The sequence below is a fragment of the Oryx dammah genome, unplaced genomic scaffold, assembly GCF_014754425.2.
Source record: "Oryx dammah isolate SB20612 unplaced genomic scaffold, SCBI_Odam_1.1 HiC_scaffold_14, whole genome shotgun sequence".
Lineage (NCBI taxonomy): Eukaryota > Metazoa > Chordata > Mammalia > Artiodactyla > Bovidae > Oryx > Oryx dammah.
Window position 1 is genome coordinate 34624761 of NW_024070198.1, and position 17139 is coordinate 34641899.

At 34.7% G+C, this 17139-nt stretch overlaps 1 protein-coding gene across 1 annotated transcript in view; it reads left to right on the plus strand.

Annotated features, from left to right (window-relative positions):
• Positions 1-17139, plus strand: part of ATRNL1 (attractin like 1) — a 794298-nt gene that overhangs the window by 221066 nt on the left and 556093 nt on the right. The window contains exon 19 of the mRNA XM_040255081.1: positions 1283-1420. Within this exon, the coding sequence (XP_040111015.1) occupies positions 1283-1420 (138 nt within the window). The remainder of the gene's footprint in view (positions 1-1282; positions 1421-17139) is intronic.

Here is a 17139-nt window from a genome sequence, read left to right on the forward strand (position 1 = left end):
TATACCACTTGGTGTTCTATCTTGCAGTGGGGTAGTAGTTACAATATTTAAGAAAACTGATGCAGTATGTGAACTGACAAAGCAGAATAGATCACAGCACAGACTATTGCAATCGATTTAATAGTGGCTTTCCTGGTTTGAGGTGAGGGCGCTAATTAAATGCGTAGTTGTAATGATGATGAAAATGATAATGATATTTCTACAAAAAGTTACCAAAGTAAGTTAATATTATGCCTCCAATAGACAATAAATAGGAGCTTTCATATATAAACTTTACTTCCCATCTGAAATTTTAAAATTCTATTGTAATATTAATATGAAAATATATTAGATCTCATATGAAGATATAAAATATCTCGTGCTTCAGATTTCTTTGTTTTAGTTCACATTTCAAGTAAAATTTCTAGTAAGCCTTGAAGCTTTTCTTGCCAAAGAAGATAACATTTACGCAAATTAATTTAAAAGTACTATGTTAAATTTTACAGTAATGTATTTTCTGTGTTTATTGATCCTTTTTTATTATACCTAAGGACAGTTGATACATTTTAGCATCTTTATCAGAGCTATGTTATTTATTCTTGTGTTAACTTAATAGACATAATAGTCACATGCATCTTTAAGGACTATGTTAAAATGTATTCCCTGCTGGTGGCTCAGATGGTAAAGAATGTGCGTGCAGTTTGGGAGACCCAGGTTTGATCCCTGGTTTGGGAAGATTTCCTGGAGAAGAGAATGGCTACCCACTCCATTGTCTTGCCTAGAGAATTCCATGGACAGAGGGGCCTGGTGGGCTACAGTCCCTGGGGTTGAGAAGAATCGAATGACTGAGCGAATAACACTTTGACTTTTCATTCCTTAGTGATAACTTTTCTGTTTCACTTTAATTTTTAGCCATTATGTTTTACAGATCATAGGCAGAATTTGTCCCATGACACGCTTGGGGCTGACACGCTTGGGGCTGACGCGCGGGGATGACCCAGAGAGATGTTGTGGGGAGGGGGGTAGGAGGGGGGTTCATGTTTGGGAACGCATGTACACCTGTGGTGGATTCATGTCAATCTATGCCAAAACCAATACAGAATTGTAAAGTAAAAATTAAAAATAAATAAATTAATTAATTAAAAAAAAAAAAGAAAGAAAAAACACTTGGGAAATGCCATTTGTACTTTGCTGTCATTCAGATTTGTAAAATAAATTCTTTGTCTTTATGGCAGTTATACTTGATATTGTTATGTAGATATTATCAACCTTTTTTTTTTTTTTTTTTTACTATTTTCTTTAGCTTGCCAGTGTAATGGACATAGCACTTGCATCAATAATAATGTGTGCGAACAGTGTAAAAATCTTACCACAGGAAAGCAGTGTCAAGACTGCATGCCAGGTTATTATGGAGATCCAACCAATGGAGGACAGTGTACAGGTAATTATTTTTTCTTTCACTTCAATGTATGTTTACTATAGGGAAGAAAATTAAGAAAGATGAGCCTCTTGTGGAAAATATATTTTATTAAAGAAGTTTTTTTTTGTTGTCTGAGTATTTTTGGAAGATAATATGTATTTATTAAGGACTGTGAACTATAAAAATTCTGTGATGTACTTGCTTTAAGAAACTCCTACTTTTTCTTATTTGAGAATGAATACATATTTGCTATAGGAAACTTAGCAAATACAGACAAATTAAATTTAGAAATTATGTGTAATCTCAGTATTCTGAAAAAATCACTGCTTATAACTTATTTTTAATAATAGTAAGTGATCACTTTACATTTGAATTTAGAAATAAGAGATAAAGATTTTGTGTATGCCTTATATCTGGTAAGTTTTTGTTTGTTTTTGACAAGGTGATATAGCATAAGGTTTAAGAAAATGGGTTTGGAATCAGTCGTTGGCTGAAATTCCAACTCTGCCACTGTTTAAATGTATGGCTTTGGTTAATTCACTTAACCTTAGAGAGTGCTTCATTTTTCTCATATGTAAAAGTGAAATAATAATACTTCATTGGATTGTTGTAAATATCAAATGAGATCATGTGTAATGGAGGCACATGTAATAGGAATTAAAGCACATTAAAAGAGCATTGTAAGTGCTAACTATTACCATCTCAGTTTTTTGATCCTGAAATCCTTTTATCTGTTTTCTTTCTCTATCTTGCTACTTTTTTCTTCTTATTTTTTTTAAAAAGGAATTTTGGTCTTTCTTTAAAAAAAAATTTCTTTCAAGTTGTAATTTTTCAATAACCTTCTTCATTTCTAAATTGTTCCTTGTTCCTTAAATCTTTACTCTACTTTTTCTAAATGGAGAGTGTCTGAATAGCACTCACAGAAAAGCTGTGGTAAGATGAGGAATCTTTAGAGAGAGGGCCTGGGGCTGATCTAGACAAAAATTTTAATACTACCTGCATTTTAAAACCACCTGGAAAGCTTTTTTAAAAATATGGATGTCTAGGCCACTCCCTAAAATAATTAAATCAATCTCTTAGTTTAGGTCCTAGGTTGATTCTTGGTTCTTTAAGTCTGCCCAAATGACTCAAATTTGCACTCAGAGTTGAGAAAGACAGAATGATGAGCTATGTCCTGGAGTCAATGAAACTGGCGGTAGCAGGTTTCCATTCATTTCTGCTGAATGGAAGTTTTGCTGTGCCCTGATTGAGGCTCTAACACATGAGTTGGTTGACACTTGCATTTTCTGTGCTTGAGGTACTGTACTCATAGTTTATATTCGTTGTCTCATTTCAAGACAACTGTGAGGGAGGAATCACAATTGCTTCCTTTTTAGGTACAGCCAAATATACAAAGAAGTTAAGTAAAATGCTCAAGATTATAATACTACTAACAGGCAAGAAATATCTGATTCTTAGACCTAACTCTTGACTATCAATGCAGAAGTAGTGTTAATGTGAACAGGGAGGATCCAGGAACCCTTAGCCAAAAGCCACAGCTTAGTGCTGTGTTCAATGTGTAAAGAAGCTGCAGGAGATATCTGTACGATGGAATCCAAAAAATTCAGAGCTTGTCTATTATAATCATAGTATTATATTTTGTTATTTTATGTTTGTTGAGTAAAAAGAACCATCCTGTTTTCCAAAGCTTTTTACTACTAAATTTTCTTTAGCCAAAAATTTCACTGGACAAAAAATGTATTTCAGATAGATTAGATAGATAATGATTATTTATAGGGCTTCCCAGGTGGTGCAGCTGATAGATTCTGCCTGGCAACGCAGAAAACACAGATTTGATTCCTGGTTTGGGAAGATCCCAGTAGTAAGAAATGGAAACACACTGTAGTATTCTTGACGGGAAAATTCCATGGACAGCAAAGAGTCAGACATGACTGAGTTACTGAGCACAGACACACACATATAAATGCTTTGTTTCCATGACTTTAAGGAAAAAACCATCTCTGGGTTTTTTTGTTTTTTTTAACATTGCAATTTTTTTTCAAATATTTATATATAATTGTTTTAATTTACTTTTATAAAGTTATTTTATTATGCTTTCCAAATTATTTTAATACTTATATAATAGTGCATGGGGATTTTGTGAAGTAATTTGCTTAATATTTTTCTGTTATTTATGTATTGCTTCCATCCATAACCCCATTTTTAGAGGGTTTGTCTTAAATTGGGGTGAAATTCACATAGCATAATATTAACCATTTTAGGTTACAATTCAGTGGCATTTAGTACCTTCATAATATGGTGTGACCATCAGCTTCATCAAGTTTCAAAATTTTTTCATCACTCCAGAAGAAAATATCATATTTATTAAGCAGTTATCTCAAGCCCCTGGCAATCTCTTATCTGCTTTCTTTATGTATTTACTTACTCTGAATATTTCATATAAATGGTATTATAAAATGTGTGACTTTGTGCCTGGCTTCTTTCACTTAGCCATAATATTTTTAATATTAATTCTTGTTATAGTATCTATCAGTACTTCATTCCTTTTTACTGATGAGTATTATTCCATTGTATACATCTATCCCAGTAGTTTTACCCATTTATTTATTGATGCACATTGCTTTTTTCCCACCTTTTTTGGCTATTGTGATTACTGCTACTGAGAACATTACTGTACATGTTTTCTTGGGGGGATTTCAAGTTTTTGGTTATTTTTTGTATCAACTAGAAGAGGGATTGCTCAGCCATTTGGTAATTTTATGTTTAACCTTTTGGGGACTTCCAAGTTGTTCAAATTGTTTTCCATGGGGGCTGCATGATTTCACATTCCCAACAGTACTGGGGATAATTTCCAGTTTCTCTATGTTCTTGCCAACACTTGCTATTTTACATTTTTTAAAAGCTTCTAGCTGTGGTGATAGGTATAGAAATATTTCTCATTGTCATTTTGATTTGTATTTTCCTCATGACTAGTGATGAAGTTGTTGGCCATTGTATATAGTCTTTGGAGACATGTCTATTCAAGTTCTTGACCATTTAAAGAATAATTTTTAAAATGGTGGGATGTACGTAACATAAACTTTTCCTTAAAAGAAGGAAGTTGAGTTTCATTAAGTGCATTCACATTGCTGTGCATTCATCATTCCCATTCATCTCGAAAGTTTTTCCATTTTCAAAGCTAAAACTATATAACCATTAAATAATAAATCTTCATTCCTCAGCACCAGCTCCTGGCAGTCACTCTTTTACTTTCTGTCACTTTGAATATGATTACTCTAGATAAGTGGAATTATCTCAGATAAATGGATTACTCTAGATACCTCAGATAAGTGGAATTTTCAGAATTTGTCCTTGAGTGATTGGGTTTTTTCAGTTAGCATAATGTCTTCAAGGTTCTTTCATGTTTTAACATATGTCAGAATATCCTTCCTTTTTATTGCTGAATAATATTCTGTTGTATATGTATACTACATTTTTTGATCCATTCATCTGTTGATGAATACTTGAGTTGCTTACATCTTTTGACTAAGTAATATTGTGATGAATGTGAGTGTACAAATATTTGTTCTTTTTTTTTTGGTCTCTTCATGTGCCTATTTCACATTTGTATGTCTTTGGAGAAATGTCTATTCAAGTTCTTTGTTCACTTTTTATTTGGATTATTTGGTTTTGTTGTTGTTGAATTCTGAGTTCTTCATATATTCTAGTCATTGTTGTTATTTAATTGCTAGGTCCTGTCTAACTCTTTTGTGACCCCTGGACTGTAGCCCTTCAGGCTCCTATGTCCATGGAATTTCCCAGGCAAGAATACTGCAGCAGGTTGCCATTTCCTTCTCCAGGGGATCTTTCCAACCCAGGGATCGAACCCGCGTCTCCTGCATTGGCAGGTATATTCTTTACCATTGAGCTACCAGGGAAGCCGGTATTCTAATTATGAGGCCCTTATCAGACATATGATTTGCAAATATTCTCTCCCATTGTATAGGCTGTCTTTTCACTGTCTAGACAGTGTTCTTAAAAACACAAAAGTTTTCAGTTTTGATGAAGTCCAGTTTATCTCTGTTTTTCTGTTATTGCTTGTGCTTTGGTGCATATCTAATAATCCAAGAATATAATGTCATGAAGATAACCCAAAGTATTATTTTAATTTTTTTGCTGACATAGGCAAAAGGAACCTTTTAATAACTCTATTAGCTAAAAGCTGTTTTAAATTAAAATAAGTTATTATTATTCCGACAGGCAGAGTGCTTTTAGAAATATATTTCCCTTTGGGAATCATACTTCTCTGCTAGGTTTAAGATTAATTCAGTTATTTCATATTATTTTTGTTGCTGACATTATACATCTGTAGAGCTGAGGTACAATGCAATAGAAAATTAAAGAGAATGAAAGATAAATACCTTTCTTTTTTTGCTGTTGCACATTCTCTGGTAGTTTATGAAGCTTTAAATAATTCCTTATAGTTTCCTTGTTGCCCAAATTTGGCAAAATAATATTTTGCTGTCTGTGACTTTTCTATGGTGATGTGATATATGAAATTCATTTTTATTTCTTATAGCCACATTAGTTACCTAACTAAATAAAAAATATGCCACATGCAGTGAATTATATTTAATGCAGCAAAGGCTAAAATCAATTTATAAAAAAATGAGAGGCAAAGTTTATTTCTTCATTGTTTTCATTCACCTCATTGAGAAAAGTTCATTTTTCCCTTAGTATTTGCATTAATTAAAATTCAAAGTCCATAGTAATATTAAGGGAAGTGAGGAAATAGATTTATATTTAAATGGTAAGGCTTAAATGTACTGTAGATGTAGATATTCTTTTAAAAATTCAGCCTACTAAAGCCCTTTAGCATTGTTGTAAATATATAAATGTACTTATAAACTTTCATTAGTTGTTTTTAAACTATGGTATATTTATGGCTATTCTGTTAGTGTAATTAACTATTGAAAGTGCTTTACTATTAAGCTGTTTTATTTCTTATTAATGTTCAGTCAGATTCCTTGATACATACTTATTCTGGTGCTGGTAACTATTTATCTTCCCAGGTGACGCTAGTTGTAAAGAATCCACCTGCCAGTGCAGGAGACATAAGAGATGTGGGTTCAATCCCTGGGTCAGGAAGAACCCCTGGAGAAGGAAATGGCAACCCACTCCAGTATTCTAGCCCAGAAAATTCCATGGACAGAGAAGTCTGATTACAGTCCATGGGGTTGCAAAGAGTTGGACACGACTGAGCATGCTCACATACATCTGTCTGTCTGTCTATCTATCTGTCTATCTGGATTTGTAGCTATAAAAGAACATAACATTGTTAAGTGTTTGGGCTTCGAAATCATACTGATTGGATTCATATCCTGGCACAGTCACTGTCTCCTTGGGTAGTTATTTAACCTCTTAGTGTCTCCCTTTACTCACCTGAAAAATGCAGCTGAATTTATTGTGTGGCTTAAACAAACAGGAAATAACATGTATTTCTAGCAAATGTTAGCTTTACAATGCAAGCTGATATTGCATATTTTTATTACTTAGAACATCATTAGGGTTAAGTATTTTAATATAAGTGTATAAATCATATTTGTGGGACAGTATTACTTTTGCTATATTATCTCCAATATGACTGATACATTTTAGTAGAGAAAAGAAGTGAAAATTTCATTGAATAAGAGTAACAGCCCATTGTGCCACAACAACTCAACACTCATTATACTGTATTACTTTGTGATGAAGGATTATTCTTCGATTCTCCAATTATTGACTACTTACTATATGCAAAGTAGTGTGTTAGGACTTAAATTTATATCCAGTTGACTTAACAGAGATTTGAGCTGCCCAGGTCCACTTGTACATGAAATTTTAAAACAGTAAATACTGTAGTACTACACTGTCTGCAGTTTATTGAGTCTTGTGTATAGAGGATGTACAACTGTGTGTAGGAGGAATCTGATATCTGGAGGAACTGCATATATGGAGTGCCTGGCTACAAATTATGTAGGATTTTTCTGTTGCACAGAGGGTTGGCATCAGCAAACCCCTTGTTGTTCTAGGATCAGCTGAACATTGTGTAGGTGCTTTAGTGGTGTTATGTAGAAGCTGAATGACAGAATCAGGGACTAAGAGATTAGTTTTAATGAGAGTATTGGGTAGGCCCTTGAAATTGAGGGCAGTTTACAAGCTTAAATTTATGTGATTGTCCTTACTTGCATGTTTTCACACTTTCTCTGAATATAAGAAACTAAGCTATAAATGTTATTAATCTTAAAAATATTTTAATATATTTATATATATATTTTTTGTTTCATAATTCATAAAATGTAGAATAAGAAAAAAGCTCTCCATACTGAAATATACAGAAAATTTAAAAAATGCATTCTTGGGACTTCCCTGGTGGTCCAATGGTTAAGACTTCACCTTCCAGTGCAGGGGGTGTGGGTTCGATCCCTAGTCAGGCAACTAAGATCCCACATGCCTTGTGGCTAGAAAAACAAAACATAAAGCATAATTAATATTGTAACAGATTCAGTAAAGACTTTAAAAATGATCCACATTAAAAAAATTTTTTAAAATACAATCTTGTATGAATAATTTGCTTCATCTAGGTCTTACTTTTTTTTTTAGTTTACTGCAAGATGTCTAATGGGTTTTGTTGATGTTGCAAATAAATTCTTTTCCTCTAACATTGCATTCATAGCTTGTTTTAGTAAATCCGATTGTGTATTTGCTTATGTCTTTTATTCATTTTATTATTCTTTTTGTAGGTTCTTAAATAGTATACTTATATGATTTTCTTTCTGTATATTTTTACTTTCAATAGTGTTAAATAATTATTTTTCAGTCTGGGATATAAAGAGTTCTTTCAGCGTAGTGACAGTTCTATTTTTACCTTTGTTTCTTATTAGCAAAACTTACGTTTTTCTCTTTGGCATGCTATTAATATCTGTCCATAGCAGGCTTTTACAGAAACAGTTAAAACTTTAATAAACACACTGGGCTATTCTCTGAGACTTGAGGATAGTAAAGAAGATGAATGAACTCTTCCTCCCCTCTGCTGGAATAAGAGATTTTTTTTCATTTTAAATCTTCCTTACATATTGCAGATTGTTCATAGAAGTTGAAAATTTATAGTCAAATGAACTTGAGCATTTCTTAAATGTAAGAGTTTAATTCTCTCAAAATGGGAGCATTGGCCTGAATAATCTAAAAATGCAGATAACAAAAATCACTGGATATGGAAATCTTGTTTCTGAGGATTATTTTGACACAACAAAGTTAAAAACGTGTATTTTCTGAGTATACATTATCATCCTGTGTGTCTGAGAAACAACAATATGAGATTTTAAATATTTCAAAGTGAGGACACTAAATGAATAATTGCATTTATATGGTGATATTTAGCATAGGGTATAGTCATGAAGTTATACTTTGACCTAAAATTCTCTTAAATGACATTTTAATATAAATTTAAGAAAATGAGAGAGCCTTTTAAAATAATAGAGAGCTGCTCATTTCATCTGCCTGGTTAAAAAACAGTCAGTGCACAGTTTCTGTACTGTTTTTAGCTAGTTTCTCTTCTCTTTATACTAAATATTAAAAAAAAAATTTGACTGAGTTGGGTCTTAGCTGCAGCATTTGGGATCTTCAATCTTCATTGTGGCCTGTGGGATCTAGTTCCCTGACCAGGGATTGAACCCCAGCCTCTGCATTGGGAGCATGGAGTCCTAACTACTGGACCACCAGGGAAGTCCATATACTAATTTTTTGATATCCTTTGTTTACCTTGTAGAGGTGTTCCTTTACATCAAATGCTCAGTAGCCCTGTTTTCTTTTTCTACTCCATCTTTCAAGCTCTTTTCATCCTTTTTGTCCTCATAAAAGGAATTTTAAAGACAAGAAGAACTTTAAGAACCAGAAGAGTTTATGAAAACTGTTTGGCCCTGATATCGTCAGGTATTTTAGAATGACCTTTGATTGTGGATTATTAGAAGATGCAGTTTACTCCTCTTCTCTCTTAGATTCCTTTTGCAAACATCTCTGTGGGCTGTCTCATGAAACCGCGAGAGAGATTAGTCAGTGAATTTCTACGAGCTGGGAACTTTTCCTTGCATGACTGACTTTGGCACTTTCCTCATGATCTCCCTTCTCATTTTTATTGCACAGAGTTTATCAATTAAAATTCTTCTCTGATTTTTTGCATAATGTAGACATAATGTAGACTATCTCCACCTCTGATTTGTAAGTTTTTGACCGAGAAGTGTGTCACATGAATACTTTCTTTTCATTAGTAAATTCACCATATATCTCTTATGGAATTTAAAAAAAAAGAAAGAAAAACTATTCAATGGTTTTCAGTTCAGTTCAGTTGCTCAGTCATGTCCAACTCTTTGCGACCCCATGGACCACAGCATGCCAGGCCTCCCTTTCCGCCACCAACTCCTGGAGTTTACCCAAACTCATGTCCATCGAGGCAGTGATGCCATCCAGCCATCTCATCCTCTGTCGTCCCCTTCTCCTCCTGCCTTCAATTTTTCCCAGCATCAGGGTCTTTTCTAAGGAGTCAGCTCTTTGCATCAAGTGGCCAAATATTGGAGTTTCAGCTTCAACATCAGTCCTTCCAATGAAAACTCAGGACTGATCTCCTTTAGGATGGACTGGTTGGACTTCCTTGCAGGCCAAGGAAGTCTCAAGAGTCTTCTCCAACACCACAGTTCAAAAGCATCAATTCTTTGCTGCTCAGCTTTGTTTATAGTCCAACTCTCACATCCATACATGACCACTGGAAAAACCATAGCCTTGACTAGATGGACCTTTGTTGGCAAAGTAATGTCTCTGCTTTTTAATATGCTGTCTAGGTTGGTCATAACTTTCTTTCCAAGGAGTAAGCATCTTTTAATGTCATGGCTGCAATCACCATCTGCAGTGATTTTGGAGCCCAGAAAAATAAAGTCAGCCACTGTTTCCACTGTTTTCCCATCTATTTGCCATGAAGTAATGGGACCAGATAATAATACTTAACCTATTGGGGGCAAGATAGAAACCATCAAAGTGTTCAATGTTTCCCTTTAGTTTTGCTTGATGTAATGCTTAGCTTCCTCATCATGTTTTACTTTAGGTTTTATGTTGCAAGGATCTGGCACAACTTGTTTTTTAAAAAGTAAAATAAGGTGGTATAATTTAAAGACAAAAATGGCTCTAACCCTAGACCTACAAATGTTGAGGAATTCCCATTAGCTTCAAATGACAGGCATAGGATGAAAATGAAGAGGTGAATTTAAATTGGGGGTACTACTCATATTCTAAAACATATAAACATTTATTTAGTATGCTACAGAAAATTAAAGGTTAACTAAGAAACTCTCAGCATGTATTTAGCTTTTTCTGATACTTACAGATTTTTCAAAAGCAAAATCAAGCTAAATACCAGTTTACATACACACTTTTTCATATCTCAAAACTACTTAGTGATGGTGGCGAAGTTAATTATATATTAGAAATGCCTAGAGCAGGTGTAAGAAAGCACCAGCATAAATACTCTCTGTAAATAGTTCATAAACATATTAAAATCTGTCTTAACATATTATTTAGGAAGAAATGCCTTTTCTTCAAAGGTCCATTTTTATATATCATAAGACCTGAATGTAAGTGTTAGCTTTTTTCTTAATCACATATAATTTTATCTATGCCTTTTATACTGCTTTTTCTTTCAAATTTTAGTAAATAAAATTTACTAATTTTACAATAACTATGGTCTATGCTTTTAAGCTTTAAAGCAACTATATAAACATTTAATTGTATATTTAGCATATAATTTATGTTTTGCATAAATTGTATGTATAACAGCCACTTTATTAAGCAATTTTAACTTGTTTTTGACTTCCTATTAAACATTTCTATAAAAGGCCACTATTATTCAAATTAATGTTTATAAACTAAATTCAGTAACTCTTATTTGAAAGAATGTTCTCCCTTCACCCACATCTTTAGGCTCGATTTCTATGGTACCTTTGACTTCTTCCTTTTCTTCAACCCTTCTGCCCCAAACAGACTCCACGTTGTGTCTGGTATCTGTACCCTCCTTTGTATTCCATTGCCCTTATTAGTTTAGGCCCTCATGATTCCTCTTCTCTTCTACTGCTGATGGATGTTACAGATTACCTAAAATGTTATGTGTTCTTCTTTGTTGTTTAGTCGCTAAGTTGTGTCTGACTCTTTTGCGATTCCATGGACTGTAACCTGCCAGGCTCCTCTGTCCATACAATTTCCCAAGCAAGAAAACTGAGATCTTGCCATTTCCTTCTCCAGGAGATTTTCCTGACCCAGGGATCAAGCTCATTTCTCCTACATCGGCAAGCAGATTCTTTACCACTGAGCCACCTGGGAAGCCCTAAAATGGAAAAGATTCTTATTAAATATTTGTTGAGTTAGTGAACGATTACCCTCCTTATATGCAGTCTCTCCATTTGTTATCCACCTTTATACCTCCTTTATTGGAAGACAAAGACACATTTTCTTCCCTCAAAATTCAGTGATTTTATGACCATTTCCAAAATTTTTCATTGCTTCCAAAGTATCTGTGAAATAAATAAAAACTCCTTGACAAGACATTCAAGGCCTTTTATGCTCTGACCCTGAGTGATAGTTCTGGTTTTATATCCTCCCATGGTTCTCATATTCTACCACATCTTTACTTCTCTTTTTCTCTGTGTCCACAGTTAAGATTCTGACATTTTCCTAGGCAGCCAAGCTCCAAGCATTATATTAGAAACATATATAACTAATGTTTAATAGTTTATTTATATCAGAAATATTGCCAAGAAATTCCCCTAATGTTTTTCATCCTCTCCTAAGCATTCTTTCAAGTATGTACTATTACATCCATTTTACAGAGGAGTAAACCAAAGACATAGGCCCAAAGAGTCAGGTAAGAGGTTAAGCCATTAAGTGATGGGACCAGAATTCAAGTGTGGACTTCCACATTCTTGTGCTTCAAAGCAAGTATGTCCTTACTTCTGTTGAATCCCAGGTATAAACAGTGGGCAACTCTTATGCATTTCAAAGCCATAATTGAACTGCCATTGTCTGGTTGTATTTATCTTTTCTTTAGCTTAACCTGTTGTAATAATTCCTAAATAGTTCATCTTCTCTTTTTTTACTTGATCATTTGTTCTTCTCTATGATATTCACAATATTGTGTTTCTTTTCACCTCATCTCCAGTCGCTTCTTTATCCTAACCCAACTCTTCACCCGTTTTTCTGATCTTTACTTTCCTGGACATTACTATGCCTCTGAACTCCATTATGCATTTTTCAAACCTCAGCTGAGGGGAAATTTCAGCCTGAAAACTTGTACTTACCATCCTGACTTCAGGTAGTGTTTGTACCTTCATGGTGATAGCCGTTAGTGTTTTTGTTAGTTATTTGTTCTCTTGTCTTTCTAAGTAGAATGTGAACTTCTTGATGAGAAGTTTTGTCTTACCTTTTAAAAAATCATTTTATGTTACCTCTGTGACCCTATTACAAAGGTAGTAGTACTGTACTTCGTATGCAGTTAGTCCGTTGCTAAAATTAGTTACTAAGAAAATGTAATGTTTGTGTGATATGTTTTACTCATTTTCATATAATCCAAAAGAAAGTGGAATTCAGACTTTCTGGCTAGATGGCTTTCAACCAATTGTTTCACTTTAGAGCCAGAGGTAAAAAGCAGGTTATGATTTTTGGCATGTTAATTTTTCAGTTTTGTTTTATTTTTCAGTAATAGAGGCAAGAAGCAATATTGACTCAAAGTATATATATTGTTTTTCTCTAAATGAGGGTTAGTTTCAATAATTATAAATGGTGTTTCAATCTGTACTCATAACTTATTGAGTAATAATCCAATATTTTATATATAAATTTTTCATTAAATACCTATAAAAGGAGTTATATGAAGTTTGGATAAGGAAAAAATGGAATTTATATAATTCTTTTCAGTTTCTAGTTTTTCAGACAATAGAATAGAATCTTGGTGTCTGACTTCCCTAAGCTTACCATCTACATTTCACTTCACTTACCTATTAAGTTGGGGGTCATTTTAGTGAATGTATCATCCTACAAATGTTTTCAGCTGACATCAAAAATATTTATTTCCCTATACCATATGATTTGTATATTTAATGATTTTAAGAGTATATTTTGTTTATTCTTCTATCTGCAAGCAGTTAACTCTTTCAAGTTCAAAGCTGTATTGTGATTATGAATCCCATTGTTGGTAATAGAAGGCATTTGGATAATTCTTCACATGGGGTGACTTTTCTTTTAAAAATAGGGACTAATATTTTCTTGAGAAATAAAATCATTTTTTATTTTATATATTGTTAACCACATCCCTTCACTCAAGAATATAAAAACAAACCCTTAGTAACGTACAAGAAAAACAAGGAACTCTTCAAATACAGTTAGCATGTTATGCTGACTTACAAATAGAATTCATAAAAGTGTATTTTATTATCTGTTTTTAAGTATAGATATATTTAATCTTTTCAAAGTCAAAAGGGTCTATTAATTTTGGGGAGCATAATTTTACACAGAAAAGTTGTTTAGGATATTCTTTCAAATTTGTTTTTTCTCTTCTTATCTCTTAATCATAGGCTTGATGTCCCTCTTTTCCTTATACATTTTTGGATTTATTTTTTAAAACCTGGGAATTCTCTTATCTATATTATAGTTATAGAAGTCAGGCCAGTAACATTGATGCTTATTGTTATTAAATGTAGAACTTACTGCACACAAGATATGACTCTAAAGTGAATATCACCAGAAGGTCAACACCAAAATCAGATTGATTGTATTTTTTGCGACCAAAGATGCAGAAGCTCTATCCATCAGCAAGAACAAGACCTGGTGCTGACTGTGGCTCAGGTCACGAGGTCCTTATTGCAAAATTCAGGCTTAAATTGAAGAAAGGGGTAGAATCTTGAGAGTCCCTTGGACAGTAAGGAGATCAAACTCATCAATCCTAAAGAAAATCAACCCTGAATGTTCACTGGAGGGACTGATGCTGAAGCTTAAGCTCCTTTACTTTGGCCACCTGAAGCAAAGAGCCAATTCATTGGCAAAGACCCCTATATTGGTAAAGATTGAGGTTAGGCAGAGAAGGAGGTGACGAAGGATGAGATGGTTGGATGGCATCATTGACTCAATGAACATGAGTTTGAACAACTCTGGGAGATAGTAAAAGACAGGGAAGGCTGGTGTGCTGTGGTCCATGGGGGTCACAAAGAGCTGGATACCACTGAGCAACTGATCAACAAGAGGGACAACCACTAGACCATTCAGGTATGACCTAAAACAAACCCCTTATGATTATACAGTGGAGGTGACAAATATATTCAAGGGATTAGATTTGGTAGACTGTCTGAAGAACTGTAAATGGAATTTTGTAACATTGTACAGGAGATGGTGATCATAACCATCCCCAAGAAAAAGAAATGCAAGAAAGCAATGTTGTTATCTGAGAAGACTTTACAAATAACTGATGAGAAGCAAAACGCAAAGGAGAAAGGAAATGATATACCCAACTGAATGCAGAGTTCCAGAGAATAGCAAGGAGAGATAAGAAAGCCTTCTTAAGTGAACAATGCAAAGAACTAGAGGGATACAATAGAATGGGAAAGACTAGAGATTTCTTCAAGAAAATTGGAGATAACAATGGAACATTTCATGCAAAGATGGGCACAGTAAAGGACAGAAATGGTGAGTACCTAACAGAAGCAGAAGAGATTAAGAAGAGGTGACAAGAACATACAGTTGAATTGTACAAAAAGGTCTTAATGATCCAGATAACCATGATGGTCTGGTCACTCACTTAGAGCCAGACATCCTTGTGTGTGAAGTGAAGTAGGCCTTAGGAAGCATCACTATGAACAGAGCTAGTTGAGGTGATGGAATTCCAGCTGAGCTGTTTAAAAACCTAAATGATTATGCTGTAAAAGTGCTGCTCACAGTATGTCAACACATTTGGAAAACTCAGCCGTGGCTACAGGACTGGGAGAGGTCAGTTTTAATTCTAATTCCAAAGAATGTTGGACAGTTTTGCTCATTTCACATGCTGGCAATGTAATACTCAAAATCCTTCAAGCTAGGCTTCAACAGTAGGTGAACTGAGAACTTCCAGATGTATAAGCTGGATTTAGAGAAGGCAGAGGAACCAGAGATCAAATTGCCCAACATCCGTTGGATCATGGGAAAAGCGAGGGAACTCAAAAAAAAAAATCTACTTCTGCTTCACTGACTACATTAAGCCTTTGAATATGTAGATCACAACAAACTGTGGAAAATTCTTAAAGAGATGGGAACACAAAACCACCTTACCTCTCTCCTGAAACCTGTATGCAGGTCAGGAAGCAACAGTTAGAACTGGACATGGAACAACAGACTGGTTCCAAATAGGAAAAGGAGTACGTCAGGGCTGTATATTGTCACCCTGCTTATTTAACTTCTATGCAGAGTACATCATGAGAAATGCTGGACTGGAAGAAGCTCAGGCTGGAATCAAGATTGCCGGGAGAAATATCAATAACCTCAGATATGCAGATGACACCACCCTTGTGGCAGAAAGTGAAGAGGAACTCAAAAGCCTCTTGATGAAAGTGAAAGAGGAGAGTGAAAAAGTTGGCTTAAAGCTCAACATTCAGAAAATGAAGATCATGGCATTTGGTCCCATCACTTCATGGGAAATAGATGGGGAAACAGTGGAAACAGTGTCAGACTTTATTTTTTTGGGCTCCAAAATCACTGTAGATGGTGACTGCAGCCATGAAATTAAAAGACGCTTACTCCTTGGAAGAAAAGTTATGACCAACCTAGAGAGCATATTCAAAAGCAGAGACATTACTTTGCCAACAAAGGTCCATCTAGTCAAGGCTGTGGTTTTTCCAGTGATCATGTATGGATGTGAGAGTTGGACTGTGAAGAAGGTTGAGCGCCGAAGAATTGATGCTTTTGAAGTGTGGTGTTGGAGAAGACTCTTGAGAGTCCCTTGGACTGCAACGAGATCTAACCAGTCCATTCTGAAGGAGATCAGCCCTGGGATTTCTTTGGAAGGAATGATGCTAAAGCTGAAACTTCAGTACTTTGGCCACCTCATGCGAAGAGTTGACTCATTGGAAAAGACTCTGATGCTGGGAGGGGTTGGGGGCAGGAGGAAAAGAGGACGACAGAGGATGAGATAGCTGGATGGTATCACTGACTGGATGGACGTGAGTCTGAGTGAACTCCGGGAGTTGGTGATGGACAGGGAGGCCTGGCATGCTGCGATTCATGGGGTCGCAAAGAGTCGGACACGACTGAGCAACGGAACTGAACTGAACAGTCTGTGAGATCACAAAGAATCAAACATGACTTAGTAACTGAACAACAACATTGAATATATTACAGTTTGGCTTTGTGTGACATTTCTTCATCATAACATTTGATTGCACACTTTTGGCAGAAATAGCCGTGTAGTTATGCTAAATTCTTCTCATCATATCAGGAGTTACATGCTGTCGTCATTTGTAAATGGTAGTGTTCACTATGAACACTTGGTTAAAGTAGTGTCTGCCAGATTTCTTCACTATGAAATTACTATTTTCTCCTTTAATGGAAAAATGTCTTGTAGGAGATACTTTGAGACTATGTGAATATCATATTTTCAAACTTTTATCTACTATTTTTATGATTTTTTTTCCAAATGGAGATTTTCTAATTCTGTCATCCTTTCT